The following is an 18,483-nucleotide window of genomic DNA, read 5'->3' as shown; positions in this document are numbered from 1 at the left end:
AAATCTTCCTCCACTGTGAGCTCTAACCTGTGATGAAATAACTGAGTTCAGCATTGAGGCCAGCATCATCGTCTGAGCAGATGAGGCGGGCTACGACGTGGTCTCGGGGGACGCTCTCCTTTAAGGACACGTTGTATACACGGGGGTCGAAGGTGGGCGTCTCGTCATTTACATCCAGAACTGTTTCACAAAGACACATTATTTAGCACACAGAGATATCATACGAAGACAAATGTTGAAGAAAAAGTGTTTGTATTTATCATAAAATGTCATATTTCAGGGCCTAGTGGCGTCTCTCTCTCTCGGTGAATTCATAATAAATGAAATTTCAAGAGCCAAACCCTTTCCGACAGTGAAAATGTATTCATTAAATGCTTCGATAGTTTCATTTGTATGATATCAGGAGTGTGAAGGGAAATGAAGTGAAATTCTTATTGCAAGATACATTTCGACACTCACCAGTGACGGTGAGCGTTGAAGTTGATGTGCGAGGAAACTTTCCTGCATCGTAAGCTATAATCCTCAAATGGTATTGTCCAATCTGTTCTCGATCCAGCGTTGCAGATGACAACAGAATGCCAGTTGAAGTGTTCAGGTAAAAGTCCAAACGAGGCATACCCATTTGTAATGCCATTGTAATTAAACCATTCTTATCCTGATCTGGGTCCTCCACTTGGACCTAAAGGAAGAAAGGGAAGATAAATTTTGGTGACAATAAAAGGACGAAAATGGAATCTATTATTATACTTTTCTTTTTTTTTAGCTATTTCTTCTTTTGCTGAAGTTTTCCAATTAAACACTGTTTAGAGAACAAAGTTGGATCATAGTGTGATCCAGACTTAATCATCATATTTGCAGTCATCATTTACATTTCTATCAGAAGCAACTCTATGAAGAGCTTCATCAAAAATTACACCACTAACACAGTCATGTATTATCTTAATATTTCTCTTACATCAGCCAAAACTCTGTATTTGAACTGTGTTGACGTTCACCACCACAACGTAGAACCACAACCGCAAGTGTGTAAAATGCTAAATCAACAATATTTGTTTCGAGTATATTATACAAGAAGTAACACTACTCTGTTCTGCTGATGATTAAAAACACTGACAGACATATGTTCTTTTAATATAATGCACTTCAAAACATGGTGTAACAATTTTGGGGAAACAAAATGTCTCAGGTTTGACATTTTTTTGAGTGTAGAATCCAAAAACTGGTTTCTAACATGATTTTTTTTTTTTTTTTTTACAATGACTCAAACAATATTGTAGGTGGGTGTGCTATTTTTTATGTATTTTTATTTTTCTATGTATTTCCAAAAATCTGATGTACTCCAGATCATACACATTTGCATTATACTGCATAGTATAGAACACTGATCGAAGATAATTAAGTTCTAACTGAAAACCCAATAAAAGAAATAACATTCATCCCTAAATGGTACCTTAAACACCGACGAACCAATTGGAAGTCCCTCAGGTACTTCAGCCATAAATGGGAGGTTGACAAAAGCTGGATCATTGTCATTGAGATCCAACAGGTTGACAAACACTGTTGCGCTTGCTGATGCACGCAGGGGAGGTCGACCACCTACAGAGGACGCCAGAGAAACATAAACGCATTGGCTTGTCAAGGAAATTTATCATGCACAATAAAACGTTTCACACTCAGCATAAAACTTAAGGACTGGGGCTTGAAAATAGACACTAATCACCCAGAACTGAGCCCTCGTCTGGGGGTGCCGTAAAGTCACCGATGCTTGCTTTACATGGACGTCAAGACACGAGTAACGAGTACTCACGGTCAACGGCAGAGATGACAATGGTCCTCATGAGCATGGTGACCCTCGGGTCTGAGCTTTCACGGTCTAGCGTGACCCCGCTAGTACGGATTTTCCCAGTGTTGCCGTTTATGGTGTAGAAAGGGTTTTCGGTGCTGATGCTGTAGACCACTGTCCCATTCTGTCCATTGTCGGGGTCCAATGCCAACACCTGGAAGGGAGAGTGACATCGATATTCTATTTTTAATAGGCTTTGACTTCACTTATTGCCCAGATTTAATTGACAGTTTTAATAAAAGTGTGCTTAACAAGTAAAACTGACAGTTGACCGTAGGATTGAAATGATAAAATGCATCAAGTGCAGCCCCCCCACACCTCACCTTTGGAGTCACCCACCAGCGCATACTGACTGGCGAGTGCTCCCTAGCAGCAATTGGTAATAAGAAAAATGGAGATGTCTCTTTAGGAGATGAATGCATTTAGCGCCGGCTTAAGCATTCGCTGGGTTTTAAAGAGCTGATCAATTATTTAATGCGCTGACTAAAAATGCCAGAAAATGCTTAATTGGTCATTAGAGGAACAAAGGTTTTTCAGGTATTTAATTATTAAGGCCACGTAGTAAGCAGGCAAAGTCGAGAGGCCTATTGATAAGAAACTGAAAACAAAAAGGTGAGGAAGTCAAAATTAGTTAAAATACTCATTAATTGATGGTTACACTTTGGAAGAGATTGAGCTGAAAATTGAATAATATTTACTGGCATTATGTTAAGAGGTGAAATTATTGACTTATTATTTATATGTTCTTAGGATTTAAAGTGGCTCATTGGGTGTGGAGAGGATTTGGGCAATTTCTAGGAGTGCTTTTTCCAACTCATTAAAAAAGGGTAATATTTGCTCAAAATAAATAAAACATTTAATCATAGATAATGGTCCTTTTTTCTAGAATAGGGTTGTAAAATGTTCATTTGGGTAGTATAATTAATTTGTTTTGGGGGCCCCAGAAGACATTTAGCAATTTTACATGTATACAAAACAACTTTCACTTCATTATTGGTTTGATTGAATTAATCTTTTTGTATGCATTAATAGAAAAGGGTTTTAATTTTCATATAATCTACTGTGTGGTGCCTCTATCAGAATAAAATCACATTTCCATGAACAAAATAACTCAAAAGAGCAAAGTTAGATGAGCAATTTTTTTTGGGAATGATTTAAAAAAACAAAAAAAGTTTTATCTTAACATATATGCCTTCAAACCCAGAACTGTGAAGCCAACGCACTATCCACTGAACCACCGGGCCCCGTAAAAATGATAATAGGATTTTTTATTTTTATTTTTTTCATTTCAAGGCCATATCACAAAGCCTAAGGCCAAAGATAACCAAAGTCGGAAAGCAAACCTTTTTAAAAAGTCAATATTTGCATTGTTCTTTCCTATTCCTCCATTGGTCTCTTTTTAAGATGGGCTCTCATTCTCCTGCCTCGCAGCTGAATAATTTGCAAAGTGTATGACTGCAGGCTACATTTTAATTAGCAATCGGACTCCCTTAATTACACTCAGCGACGACTCTTTAATTAATGAATGATCAGGGCTTAATTTCCAACAGCACGGAGCCAAAGACACCAGCAGGACAATGAGAGAGTTTAGGGGCAATATTCACACGTTTACTTTGCGATGACCTACAGCACGAGGGCAATTTGTCCATGTACGCTCGCGGAGCTCAAACTAGCTCGCCAGTACGTGTAATATAGTTTTCCTTGTATTGTTTGATTGAATGTTGTTTGATCCAAGTTATAAACCAAATACCAAGAACTGAACTTGCATTCTGTACTAGTGTGGTCAAAATGGGCGTGGCACACTCACCGTGACAACGTCTGTGTTGCTTGGGCTCATCTCCACCACGTTGGCATGGTATGGTTCATCTTGCCATTGGGGCGGATTGTCATTAATGTCCAATATGGTAATATTCACCTATATCAAAGTGGGGAAATTGAAAAAGTAGGTTGGTGCAGTCAATGAAATGCATCTAATTTAAGTCACCGTGGTGCAATTTATTGACATTTTAATTAGAAGAAACGTCTTATAATTATAAGATAAGCATATGTTGACATTTTGCAGGAGCAGTCACCATAGTAAAAATGGAGGGGAAAATAAATGCTGCAAAGTACAGTAGAGTTCAGAGACGTCCTTAGTATTAAAAAAAATAAAACGGTTCTAAAAAGCCAAATATCAGTGTCTGTAATTGATAAAAAAATGTGGATGAAGCAGGGTCTTGAGTAAAATATCGTGATCTTGTGTTTGTGTGCAATTACCGTGGCAATGCCAGTCTTCTGTTGCGGGCCCACTCCTCCATCGACAGCTCTGACAATGAGGATGTATTCCAACTTCAGCTCTCGGTCCAGCAAGGCTGTAGTGGTGATTTCTCCTTTTGTAAATTTAACAAGTGTTAACATTGACTTTGGAGATAATAAATGATTCTGTTTGTTTACAATATACACCCAAATGCAAACATACCCGAGCGAGAGTTCAGACGAAACTGTGAGGAACCTTCCAGAGAGTAGATGAGCGAGTCCTGACCAAACTCCCGAGAGGCGTCCAAATCGGTGGCTTTGACGACCAGTACTGTAGCCCCTGCGAAGACAAGGTGGGAATACAATTTTACAGAAAATGTGGTACTTTGTTGACCAATTTTTTAAAAACTAAAACCTTGTTCTCCCGCTGGCCAACAGACACCATGCCAACTGGTGTAACCACCAATAGTAAAAGTCTCTGAATAATGATGTGAAATATTGAATGGATACTAGAGAGAAGGCTTCCTCCACAACTCCATTGTTTTAGAACCATTGAACTCTTGGATTGGTAATCCATCATTTTGTTTGGCACGTGTGATAACTGGCACAGGCCTGATCAATAAACACAATGAGGTCCGGCCATTGAACACTGCCTTGCAACAAGAACCAATGGGCGCTTTGGCCATAGTTCTCAATCTAAACATTGGCTGAGGATAGTCAGCAATACGGTTCCTCAAATAATCTTGGAGACAAAAAAAGTGTCCAGAGACGAAGCAGGATCTCAAGATAAAAAAAAAGAAAGAAAGAGAGCAACAGAGCAAGAGAAAGAGGGCAGGCAAATATCTCATTTCCCTCTAGCAAGTGGAAGCTAATCTAATGTCTGGGATAAAAGACTTCTCTGACTGCATGCATGAAAATGAATATAGCAGCCAGTGATTTAGCTTTGAATAGTCAATAGCCAGCATTTGGACTATTTGAACGCATACAATCTAAACAAATGATACGGTATGGGCTTGAAGACAATTGAAAGAAAGAAAAAAGACGAAAAGCAAAACCTAGATGGAGGCAACAATATGAGTTATTTATGTATGGTTTGGTAAATTGTATAGACCACTAAATACATTGGAGGCACTTAACAAGGAAGTTATTGGTAAAAAGTTTGGTTCACTCACCGGCGTTTATGTTTTCTGGAATCTTGACAATGTAAGATGGCTTGCTAAACTTTGGGGGGTTGTCGTTTTCATCCTGGAAGCGATATAAACATAAACAGCTGCTCAGTGAAGGGAACAATCATAATACTCTCTCTACATGTTGGAAAACAAGATGTCAACATTGGAAATTTAAGACCTTGTTATCTTTCCCTTGGGGGCAAAATATTACCATTTCCAGATTTCAAAATATTTGTGATGCACAAAAAAGTGCACTTTCACTTAGAAGATAGATCATTTTGTACATCCTCCATGCGTAATCTACAAGGCTATTAATATGTACACTAAATTATTATGAAATTATACAAAGACAATGGAAATCCTAATAATAGTCCAGTAAGAAAAACTCACAAAATCTGAAAATAAACGTGAGAATTATGAATCTCTGTAGTTATTTTGGATGAGCACCATCCTTTAAATTTACTTGTGCTTTTCCATATCTACAAGCCTCCCACTCATGGTATTTCACTCTTTTTTTGTCACCACTACATTTCTTATGGTTATCACTAATGAGGCTTTCCACTTTGTGAGAGGCAAATACTTCAGAAACTGTGAAAATGACGGGTTTTTTTAACAGTCTCCATGTTACGTTACTTTGTGTGTGTGATGCTGTCATCAAGTGATTAAACACTGAAATGAGTCACAACACTGGAAAAGACGGAGGATGGAAAGAGTAATTGAGTAACTCATTGGGGGAATGAAGAATTATGATCATGCTTCCCTGTCACTTTTCATATCGCAGTAAAAAAACAACTGCAATTTTCCCATCACAAAATATACATACCAACAGGCCATTACTATAGACCTCCACCTCCATAGATTGTCTTCATATAAAACATTGACACAATTATACTGTGAAAAAAGAACAGTTGGCCTTTCCAAGGATTATTTTATTATTTTAGACTCTGGAAGTTTTTGAAACTTTTTATTTTATTTTTTACTTTCCCCTCTGACCTCGTTATGACTTTTGTTTCTTATATTGAGTATGTAGGTTTATTCATATGCTCTTTTTAGTTTCCACATTTCCCCCTTGACCATCTAAAGGCCAAAAAGGTTCATGTCTCTGTTGTAATGTGCATGTGCAAATGTGATGGTAGACCCAGGACACCCTCAGGACTCCTAAGAACACTCTTACCACTGTTTCATATAAAAATAAAATACATTTATAAAAAGACTATCCACAGTTTCAAAATGTCCAGCGTTAACCACTATTTTGATCAAATTAAACAACACACAGACCCAATATGACCCTAAACAGCTTCAGTGTATATTCAGGAATGACAATTTGACTATTTATTTATTTCTCTTTGTTGAATATTAGTATTTCTGTGATTGTATACTCACAATAACCTCCACTGTGACAATGACAGTATTGTTAAGCGCCGGGTTTCCTCCATCTCTGGCCATCACTTTCAGATGAATCCTTCCATTTGGGACCTTTTCGTAGTCCAGAGGCTTGGTTACACTAATCACTGATGATAGGAGCATGCAACAGAAAGTAAAGATCTCTTCATCGATGAAAATGTTCAAGATGTTTTAGAATAACAACATAATTGGGATCTCTTTAGCAACATTAGATGCAAATTCACATATTTTTATATCAATGGACTTAGGCATAGTCATTGCCTTCAAGTCAGCCGACCCAAACTTTTTAAACTTGACCTTCATTGACAAAGACAAGCCCACCTGCATAGCCTTCCACCATGATGATACTGAAGTAATCAGGGAAAGCGGATGCTGAAATGATGGTATATGTGATGAAGTTGTTGGGAGGAGAATCCTCATCTGCTGCCTGCGGGTAACAGAAATTGCGGAAGAAAATCTATAGTTTCCAGTGGAAAAAAAGTATTTCAAAAATAAAAACAGTGCCAACATGTTTTGTCAACATTTAAGCTGATTCCGGCTAGTAGTAGCCAGGGTATTAGAACGCCAACTCAGCTTAAGAGCGGCCAAATGAAAGGTTTCCAAGCCTGATACACAACAACGACAGTGATAATACTCCCTCATTAATTTGGTTTTGGCTGAATTTAAAAATGATTCATCCAGACTTTTTTTTTTTTTTTTTAAATATACTGGACCTTGCTAATGTCCCTTTGATTTAAAGCCATTCAAACAAGGATGACTACAGGCGACAAAACCCAAACAACAACAAAATCTATTGCCTATCGTAACATATCTACTTCAGTAAACTACCGGTAGTCTGCCTAACAATCCATGTAAGTGAAACAGTGAGGAAGCCAAGGTCTTATTCAGGTCAAATTGCTGACTCTGGTTTGGCTACATGTGGTTTCCCCCGTTTCCTTCCGGGCTTCTTATTAATAACCGAAGCATTTGAGGTTCTCTGGGACTAATCAAATAGAGTGAGGCAGCCGTTGAACCAAGTAATCGTCTGATGTCCTGCTGTGTAAAACACAAGCCGCCGCTGTGAACTGTGGAATGGAAAGCCAACGTTGGACCCACCACTACGGGCCATGTAATAGGCTTTTTCTTAAGGGCACAATCAAAGGAAGTGCTGAGCCATTAGTTACCATTGTGCCTGTGCACCTCCGGCTTTTGTGTGGCATTGATGAACAGCCAACACACCAGGTCAGTCAGTCTGTTCTTATTGGATAGAATGTGCACAAATACACATCTGTAGTGTTATGTAATCCAAGGAGCATCTATGTATTCAATTTAATTTAACCTACTGATCTTTAATTCCAAATCTCCATCCTTCATATTAGTTTTTCTTTTTAATCAACCACTCACCCGGACTCTGGCAACAGGCTGGACAGCCTGCTCGTTCTCTCTTAAAGAGCCTACGTACACCTCCTTTTGGAAGAGTGGTGGGTTGTCGTTTACGTCTAGCACGTTGACACGGATTCTCCCGGTGGTCTCCTCTCCTCCTCCATCCCTCGCCAGAATAGTCAGTGTAAATCGACGCATCAGTTCATAATCCAAACTGGCTCGCAGAATGACCCAGCCTGTTTCAGCATCTAAGGAAAATCTGCAAGACAGCACAATTTTTTGTTTTGCTATAAGATTGCAGTTTTTACTATGATTTGAAAGAGAGGGAATTAAATGGTTTGTTCAGACTCTGATGGTTGCACCAGTGAAGTGTGGAGTATATTAATGAGTGAAGGAACATAAACTGATTGCTGAGATTACTTTGGGAATGTTACCAAGTATGCCCAGAGCTAAATCAGAAGCTCCAAATTTTCAAATTGTCTGTATTTTCATTTGTGGAATAAACATTTTAGGTGATAAGAAATATTCTCCCAACCTCCCCTCATTTAGATACCCAATGTTTTTTTTTTTTTTTTTGCCATAGCAGGGTTAAAGCTAAAATCTTATGATACTGTGTAATGTATTTTTTAGATGAATCTTACTGGTCTGGCTCATCACTGAAGAAGTACCGCACAATGCCAAATGTGCCAAGGTCTCCATCTGTAGCCTGCGTGATAAAAATAAAGAAGCAAAATTCAAGAATTATGATTGTCAAATGTAATTCATTTTTAGGAAGAAATTAATAGATGATTGAAGAGATGATAGAACATTTGGTAGACATGTTTTTGCCCTAATAGTAAACCTATTTGTGTGTCATATGAATACAATGAGTAAATGTGTAATAGTTTCAAAAATCCTGCAGACTCTGTGATGATCCTTGTTATGCTAAGATAAAAAAATAAAAAAAAAGCCTGAGACAATATACCAAAATCATTTTCCGTTGAGGATGTAGTTTCAAGTCTCCAACTCTCATTGTTTCTTCCCAAGTCACCACACTAACTGAAGCGTATAATTTCACACAGCTTCCTCCACATCATTCCGGATGGTAAATCAATGTTTCTTTATTAACGTCCAAATCCCTTTGTTGTCGAATGCACTGAAGCACATGCTCCTAACTTGCAAGGAGGGACACCAAATACATAAGAAGTCTTTTAAACTCCAGTCAGGTACTTTTATTAACCTCTGAGCCTTCATCTGCCATTTCTTGCAGAGCTCATCCTTCCACATAACTCAACTCACCCTCTTCCTCTCTATTTGGGAGATACTACTCACCTTTCCTTCTACCACTCCTTTATTTCCCCCCATTCTTTCTGTCTTTACCCCCCACCCCCCTCTCACCGCATAAATGCCCACCCCTGCCCCCTTCTCATATTCTACCCATGCACTCCCTCTACCTATCTGCTATGCACACTGTTTCCCCTTGATGCTTCAGTCTCTCCTTTGCTCACTCTCTCTCAGGTGAGTGACAGGCCCATAAGTGCTGCAATGATAGCAGTGGGGGTGTTAGCGTGACAGCTATCGAGGATGCGACAGAAGCTCCTCTGGGGAGCTATAGTGCCCCTCTTGCTTCAGCGACAGAAAAGGAGAGAGCGAGCAAAGGGTTCGAGGTTAAGAAGTAAAGGCGATAGCCATCTTTTCTGCCCCCCCCCCCCCCCCCCGCCCCCCATCCGTCATTAACGTCCAATCTCTGAACAACCATCAACAGTGTGGACAAGTCACTTTGCCAACTGCAAGCCAAAGACTTTCAACTTAGGATGCATAAGAGAGTACTTTTGGGGGCGGTAAAGATCATTTTGTGCAGGATCTTAACGTATGCATTATTCATGAGTTGAGTGCTTTGATAAATGATTCCAAAAAATAAGTGGTAAATTAACACCAATGGTTTATAATAATAATTTTAGCTGCATTGTGAAAAGATGCTCTTAGTTATATTGATTAATTGAGCTTTCTATTCAAAACTTAAAAAGGCCAGTGACATTGGTTGAATTGGAATTTAAAATTAGACCAATCTTTTTATTGTAATGAATAGATGTTTTTTTTTTACATTTATGACTAAATTAAAACCTGACGAATGAACAGTGAATACCCTTTAGCTTTATGTCTGTTCATATACCGTAGACTATACATATTAGTTTTTTAAAAACAAAATACTCCCCATTTATCATTCAGTTAAGTTATTCATTTTAGCAAAATGCAAAGGTTTTGGTGATTTGACAAGTGCTCTATGAATGTAAAACGGCTCAAATCTCCACTGCGCTAAAGCATTACAGTCAGCATTCTTTTCAAAAAAGTTGTTGAGGAGTTAATGCACAAAAAGTCAGTGAGCTGCTGATTGCCAATATAAACTCTAAAAACCCCCACAGGGCCTGAGGCACTAACTACAAAAGAGAAATTAGTTTTCAGTTGACCAGCTTGGTTAAATGATGTGTTTCTTTCCATCAGAGAGTGGAGGCCAGCAGGCAAACACACTTATAGTATGTGTGGATCTCTCTTGATACACAAGTGCACGTGTGAGCTCACACACATTAAGTGTACATATAGTACATATACATATATAACACACATCTTTTTGTAGTTTTAAAAGCACCAAAAAAACACTAACAAGACCATAAAACAACGGACGATGCGCCCTAAACTATACACCATCAATAAACCACTAAATAAGGTGATCTGTGGATTAAAAAAAACATTTTTTCATGATGTTGTCTTCAAATTAACATTGTTATAGGTGACAAACTAAATTCTATATTTTGATTGACGCTGTCCCACATGGATTATTGTCTGCAATGTGTAAATTACATTACACCTCGCAGTACTGTATCGTTTCTATGCTTGTAATTACAGTGGCAATTGGAAATTGTCCATTTTTAGGTTTAGGTGGCTATAATTATTCTAAGCACATATAAAGTGGGAACAAAATAGTCTTTAAATCAAAAGTAAAGAAAGGGAGTAAAAAAAAAACCAAAAAAAGGTGGGGGACTGTTTTGGACGCACAAACTGGAGATCCAGCTTGAGCTGCCAGTGAAAAGGCTTAAAGCAGCTGGCAGCTTGCTGTTGCTGAAAGGCCTTCATCCTCCCCCTCTCTTTCTGCGTCTGTCCTCAATGATGAAGGAATGAGATTAGAGAGTTGTGACTACACTGAAGACGCACACGGAATAAAAAGGACAAAGTGGTAGCTGCAGGATCGCTGAATGATGAGGGAGCACAACTGACGTCAAGAGATGACACCGGCACAATAGACATGTTTAACATACAGCCATAACTGGGACAGGGGTGTTCTTTGAAAGGTAACATGTCATGTGATTAAACAGCACGTCATTCAATTTATTTCAGCGGTATTGCCTGTGTGTGTATGGGGGAGCCCTTGTCACAACTTGTTATAGATACTTTTTTTCTTTTAACCCTGGAAAGTGATCTTTACACAGATTTTTTCCAATTTATTTAAATATAAGCTTCAATCCCAGAATAAATTGTATTAATTTTCATGTAGCATATCAGGACCGAGGTCGACCAAACAACCAAGAGACTGACCAATCAATTGACCAATTTTCTGACCCACCAGCCCAGTTGAATGACAAACCAACCAACCAACTGACCAATCAATTGACCAACCTTCTGACCCACCAGCCCACTAGAATGACAAACCAACCGACCGACTGCCCAACCAAGCGACCAATCAAAAAACTATTATGTCAAACCAAATAAGGGACCAATCTTACCCCCGAAATGACTAAAAGCCAACAACCATAAAGCAGTCCCCTAGTTAGAAAACCCCATGAAGATTAAAGAAGCCATTCGAATTGCAAAATTATTATTTCCCAACATTAAAGCTCCTAATGGCTAAAGTCCCAAGAGTAAAAATAAAAAAAAGAAACAAAGAGATGAAGTGAGAGAGGAATGTACACAGACCAAAGAGTAAATCACAATAAATATTTATACAGATAAGTAACACTGCAAAGCATAAATATTAAACAGTTGTGTTTGTATGTGTGTACTTACTTGTGTGTGTTTGGCATAAGTGTCCATAGGGATGCAAGAGTGGGCACTACAAAATACATCAGCTACCTCTGTACATTGGCTCTGATCAGATGAGCAATGAATATTAACCTAAACCAAGCCTTTCAGCAACATTATCAGATTGCTTATTGGGCACTTTTGAGAAGAGCTGGCAACAACATGCACAATTCCAATTAGCATAGGTATAAAGCATTGTATAAACATTAGCCAAGCCAGACAGTTCAGACTATACTCTTTTCGAACATCTCTTTCTAGAGCATTGGGGCAATTCTCAGCTACAGAAATGCACATATCTCCAGACAATAATTCAACACATTCATTCTCATGTCAAACACACACATGAAATAACATATAACATATTGTATGGCTGTCTTAACCACCAAAAATGCATATAATTTACTGAGTATACCCAAGATAAATTCTCAAAATCAACAACTCTTCAATTTTTAACCAACTTACGCCATTTTATACTAAATGACTACAATTATAGACTAATTCAGACCCGTGAATATTGTTAAATAAAGGCACTTAACACTATAATTTATTGATCTTTGATTTTTAGTATGTTTAGAAATAGAAGTAAATCTAAATATCCCTGGTAAAATATCAAAAGAAAATGAAAAAATATAAAACCTTGCAAAACAAAGTTGTTTCAAGTCATTACACCTTGCCTTTTTAAGTGAGAGGCCATTCCGTTCGGCAGCAAGTCATTGTATAGATATTATATGTCTGGACATGCAGCACATTAAAATGAGAGTCATCATTGTTGTTTTGTAATAAAAATCCTTTGGCACCCTTTTCTTGCACCTCACAGCCATCTGACGACTTTGCGTCTCTCAACACATTTAGATAAAATAAGCCGTGGAGGACAATGAATGAGACACTACACAGTTATATGGTGTATAGTGACAATACACCAGGGATGTCCAAAATGAGGCCTCATAGCCATTTGCTGTACATTTTTCTTAGACCCACTGAATATTCCAATGGTAGTTATCATATTGTTTCATTCTTTCTGTATATATTTGCATCTACAAAATACTACATTTCTCAAGTTTTCTCTTGCCAGTTATAGCTCAAACCCTTAAATGGAAACTTCTGTCAGTTTTACCTACCAATCATCACAAAGACATGAGAGAGTGACAGTCACTTGTTAAATAAGACGGCGGCATGAATATAAACTGCCCGGCACATTCATTGCATCACAACAGTTGTAACTCACTGTCTAAATTACTAATGAACTAAATTATGACAGAGACTCACTGGTAAACAAATCTGTGCAAACACATTACTGGACAAACACACACCCTCTATAATAGATTGTAATCATGTGGGCTAACTAATAGAGCAAAGCCTACAATGACACTCTCATTTTAGCCATGTGTTGACTTTGAGGGAGTTGAAGGAGATCGCTTACTGCATTATTGTGTGTGTGTGTGTGTGTGAGAGAGAGAGAGTTTATTTCCATTTCCATCTCTTAGTGAAGAGTTTGCCATGAGTGGGCAACATCTGTTTATTGTGTAGATTGTGTCTTCCGTGTCATGAATGTGTATTTGGGTGGGTCAGAAAATAAACATCCTCATCTGGTGGTGAATATGCCTCCATCTAAATGCCTATGCAGACTTCACTGTGAGACCGCGTCTTTTTCACTTTAAACTCTGCTCATTCTATAAACAGTAGCCTAGATTCTCAGGTAGGCCACACAAGGCCAATGCCAGTTAGACTTATCGGGTATTGCGTTGCCCTGCAATCTCCATTTCATGAGCACAAGTCTATAAACACTATTGATTTTCACACAGTGAGTTTTGCACTTGAATCAAATGAAATGTAGGTGTGGCTTGTTGTGGTGACTGGCAATGAATAATAATACAGTCTGCTGTTGTTTTTTTTCCCCCTCCCAATTCTACTTTCATGATATAAATCCCCTTTTCGGAGTGGATTTTGAATTCATATCACTGATTATAATATTCTGAAAAAATATTATGTGATATACTTTTTTTTCTTTTAAACACTGATGCCTCGATAGCTAGGGAATGGAGCTCACTAATACTGATTCCCCGATAAAGATGTGGTTTATATCACATAGTACATTTGGGATATGTGATAAGCCATACAAATCATGGTAGTTAAAAACATGGCTTCCTGTGGTTTAGCCATGCTGAGGAAAGAATATGAATTTAGTCTCGTAGATAGGCTCCTATGAATCTAAAAGAAAACTGATAAAGGAAGTGGTGACTTGTACGAATGACAACAGATGGATACAAAGGTTTACTACCTAGTTGGTATGTGATCTTCATTTAAGATTTGGCATTCGTTATTGACCAAGATGTGTGCTCTGTTAAGACTCACCAGGATTCGAAGGAGTGACGTTCCAGTAGGTGTATTTTCAGGGAGGCTGATATTGTAGAGAGATTTGCTGAAGATGGGTCTGTTATCGTTCTCATTGATAAGGTCAATAAAAATACGGGCGAATCCCACATGATCGGACATGGATTCATTGGCGTAGAGCTGGAAAGAGAGTCAAACTAATTATTAACTATTCACAGGACACACATTATACATAAATACTATAAAATTAAAACAAATAAATCATCTTTGGGGTGTCAAAATAGGCATGATGTCATATCAAATTCACGACCAAAATTTCAATTAAAAATACCAATTTTTCAAGTACCAAAATCATTACTTGCCTTATATAGAATCTGAATGTTGAAATTTAGTTTGAATACCAAACATAGATTTTTTTTTCCCAGGAAAGTATCTAGTTACCATCATCACACTGATCTTGAATAAAAGGTGAAATGTCTTTAAACTTACAGAAAAAGTGTATCTGCGGATGCGCTCGTAGTCTAGAGGCATCGCAACCCTCATTCTGATGTCGGCACGCCCTTGTACAGACGTAGGCGAGATGGTAAAGTATTCTGAATTGTTCCCTGTCAGGAACACTTGGAACATACTGTTCACCCCCTGCCACAGGAAGTACAAGAGAGAAAAATGGATGGAAGTGTAAAAGGAGGACAGAAATTGACAATCAGTTAACAAAGGCAATAAAATCATATCTTATTATTATTATAATTATAGTAAATGGTAAAAAAAAACTTCTGAAAACAATGTTTAGTTTACAAGAGTTGTTAAAAAATGAAGTTATTATTATCTTTCAACCAGTTGCATTTTATTTGTTGCTTTTTGCTTGTTCGTCAAGTTTTCAAGGATATTTAATTTGGAGAATTTCCATCGATAATTTTCACTTATTTCTTTCTACATTTGGACACAAATCAAAGTATAGGATTGTGTTTGTTTTAGTACATTTTAGAACAGTTTAAAAGTAGAAAGAGATGCTGTGATGGCTGATGACAACCGTGACTATCAACCTAAATACAGAAACGCACATTGGGGATTTAGTTATGGCTCACAAAATGCTTCTGACTCTTTAGTAAAAAAAACAACTATTGAGGTGGCTCAAGTGTGGGCACTGCACAACTAGTATTCACTGCTGTGGAAATATTTCCTTTTTTGAGCAGTCCTAAAATTCCAAATAACCTCTAAAAAAGAGCAGCTAATGCCTTAGTCTGTCTTTGAAACATTGATAATCCCTCAAGTAGAAAAGCATGAATATACATCAAGTGTTCGGGTCAAAATGTCTGCATGAGATGTCAGTATATGCCTTCAGCCAAGAAAGTATCCTCTGTCGTCTTAAAAAAAGCTGCTGGGCAGCCGGTTGCATCACCTTCATGGCAGACAGAGTAAGATTGTTGCTCTGGTCACTTGATATTTTGCTGGCAGCTCAAATAACCCCCTTGTTTTTGTTTTTATCCGTGTGATAACCATTGTGGTTGATGGCTCCTATTTAAAAGACCATCCAATATGCAGGGATGTCACCTCAAACTGCCCATAAAAATAATTGCTCGTCCATTTACTTCAGCCTTTAGAAGCCCCTGATAAAAGTACCCTGTCAGTAGTGACATCCACAAAGTTTGTTGACAGGTTCCAGCAAAATAAAAATAAATAAATAAAAAAGTTTTACAGACGCCAGCCGAGCAGAAGAACGGAGGGATGGAACTAACGACCACAAAAAGCAAGAGAGAGGGGGGGTAACTACTACTTGTGTCATACATAGTCTTAAAAAAAAAAAAAAAACATCTGTGTATAATTCCCTTGACTACAGGAATTGAAAGATTCCAACGCAGGTGTAGCAGAGTGTGAATGAGTTTTCCCATCATTTACGGACATGTGCGCTTTAGCACATCCAGACAGCAAATCAAAACAAAAAGAAATTACCTGAAAAACATGCTCTTGCGTCAGAAACTAATGCATCAAAGGCATGGATGTCTGAGCTTTTCATTCTTCCGTATTGATCGGGTCTGGATGGTTTTGTTGAAATATTAACAAATTGTTGCCATATTGGACTATATGTTCATTGTTCTTCCCTATAGTATGTACACAAACATGATTGACCTGAAAATTCATTCATTCATGGCTTTCATTACTATTATTGAATATACAGTCTTGAGAGAAAATAAAAGATATATTTTTAAAATTACATGTAGCGGGATCACCTGTTACGACACAACCGAGTGTGGGTCGGTCTTGGCGGCCCAAAAAATATTCCGGTGCAACACTCGTGTTTACAAGTCGACGTTTTTTGAAACTTTTTCTGACCTAATTTCACGGCCTTTGTTCTCTTTGCCATCTTTCCCCCCGCAATCCCCGTTGACTTGTAGCTATCTGACAAATTCCACCCTGCCTGCTTCTGTGCCTATATCAATCAGAGTTGACTAGCTTTCTGCTTATCTGTACCCTGGCTGATTGATTTTACTCGTTAGGCATAATTTGATGCCCTGTCCCATCTATTCCAGAGCAAATTAAATTGTGTCCAAGTCCAATGTGCGGGTTTCAGGTTCGTGCGCAGCCTTTGAGAAAGCGAGAGACGGAGTGAAGGAAAGCTTAAGGGGAACTGAGCGTGCATGTGTTGTGATTGACTGATTAGAAGATAAAGCTAACAGTAAAGTGGCAGGGACACTAAATGTGCTGTTTAAGAATGTCTGAGTGATTGCTATTGGAGGGCACCAGAATCAAGTCAACATTGTGGTGGGCTGCAGTGATAATAATCAACCCACCTCATCCTTGTCTTCGGCTTGGATGAAGAGGGGCAGAGCAAAGCCCACCTGGGCGAGCTCAGTGATGCGGACACGGTACTCTGAACTGTTGAACTTTGGGGCATTGTCATTCTTGTCAATAAGCAGGATGGTGAAGGTGGTCCTAACCGTGGCGTCTGATGGACTGCGATCTTCCTTCAGCTCGGTGGCCTTTAGGTGGCCACCAATGAAGAAGCCATTGTGAAGAGAGCCATAACGAAAGGAATACAAAAAGACAATACGTCACAGTAAATGTAATTTCTAATGGAAGCTGTCAGCACACAATCGAGACAGACATTTACAGCTTTTCATTTATCGAATGATAAAAAAAAATATATATATAAACTCAGGAGCCTCAGAGGGCTCAAAGTGAGGCCAAAGGACGACCCCCACATGGAGACTAGTACACTCCCAGACACAATGAGATTTAAGAGAAAATAGTCCAATTGAGAAGACCTAATTACACAATCTCTCTCTCTGGCTGTCGGAGTATTGGAGCTTTTACAATGAAAAAGAGAGGGGGGATGTGGGGTATTGGGGTGGAGAAAGATAGAAATGGATTTGGACTTTCTATGGTTTGATTGATAGAGGTGAGCTACACGCGCTAGAGCATACCACTAGTGCCCAGATAATAAAGATTGTGTACTCATAATCATTTCAATGTATCTTTGCCTTCATAATCTTAGCATTATCTAGCCTGAAGTGAAAAATTAGTTGTATTACCCTGCCTTCTAAAAAATCAATAGCAGCATAAGCATAGTTTTGAGGGATTCTATATCTTATAAATACTTTTTTGGGTGAAAGGTTTTTAGTATTTTCACTTTTTCAGATTTTTTGCTGCTATATAATTGTGGATTTCTATTTTTTACTTTAAAAAGATAAACTGCAAATTGTATACATTTGCAATTATCACCTTTCGAATTAAATCAGAAAAAGTGTAGGAGAACTTTACATTAAATGAAAAAATATATATATGTATAAATATGCAAATCAGTGTCTTTAGGGGAGAATATATATATATATATATATATATATATATATATATATATATATATATATATATATATATATATATATATATATATATATATATATATATATATATATATATATATATATATATATATATATATATATATATATATATATATATATATATATATATATATATATATATATATATATATATATATATATATACATATATATTTAAACCCTATCGTTTTGAAGCTCAAGTACAAAGGCGTTGACTTAACATAACATTGAACTTTACACTTTA

At 37.7% G+C, this 18,483-nt stretch overlaps 1 protein-coding gene across 1 annotated transcript in view; it reads right to left on the bottom strand.

The window, feature by feature from the left end:
- The window catches only part of cdh23 (cadherin-related 23), an 88,324-nt gene that overhangs the window by 29,494 nt on the left and 40,347 nt on the right, over positions 1-18,483 (bottom strand). Inside the window, exons 11-25 of the mRNA XM_077729655.1 lie at positions 17,187-17,375; positions 14,887-15,036; positions 14,419-14,577; positions 8,655-8,719; positions 8,035-8,272; positions 6,973-7,078; positions 6,631-6,758; positions 5,251-5,323; positions 4,302-4,418; positions 4,100-4,212; positions 3,651-3,758; positions 1,808-1,997; positions 1,451-1,596; positions 460-679; positions 28-180 (exon numbers count right to left, since the gene is read on the bottom strand). Coding sequence (XP_077585781.1) covers positions 28-180; positions 460-679; positions 1,451-1,596; positions 1,808-1,997; positions 3,651-3,758; positions 4,100-4,212; positions 4,302-4,418; positions 5,251-5,323; positions 6,631-6,758; positions 6,973-7,078; positions 8,035-8,272; positions 8,655-8,719; positions 14,419-14,577; positions 14,887-15,036; positions 17,187-17,375 — 2,155 coding nt within the window. The remainder of the gene's footprint in view (positions 1-27; positions 181-459; positions 680-1,450; positions 1,597-1,807; positions 1,998-3,650; positions 3,759-4,099; positions 4,213-4,301; positions 4,419-5,250; positions 5,324-6,630; positions 6,759-6,972; positions 7,079-8,034; positions 8,273-8,654; positions 8,720-14,418; positions 14,578-14,886; positions 15,037-17,186; positions 17,376-18,483) is intronic.

Source organism: Stigmatopora nigra, chromosome 12, assembly GCF_051989575.1.
Source record: "Stigmatopora nigra isolate UIUO_SnigA chromosome 12, RoL_Snig_1.1, whole genome shotgun sequence".
Lineage (NCBI taxonomy): Eukaryota > Metazoa > Chordata > Actinopteri > Syngnathiformes > Syngnathidae > Stigmatopora > Stigmatopora nigra.
Note: the sequence above shows the minus strand (reverse complement) of the source record. Positions and strands in the feature narration are given on the sequence as shown.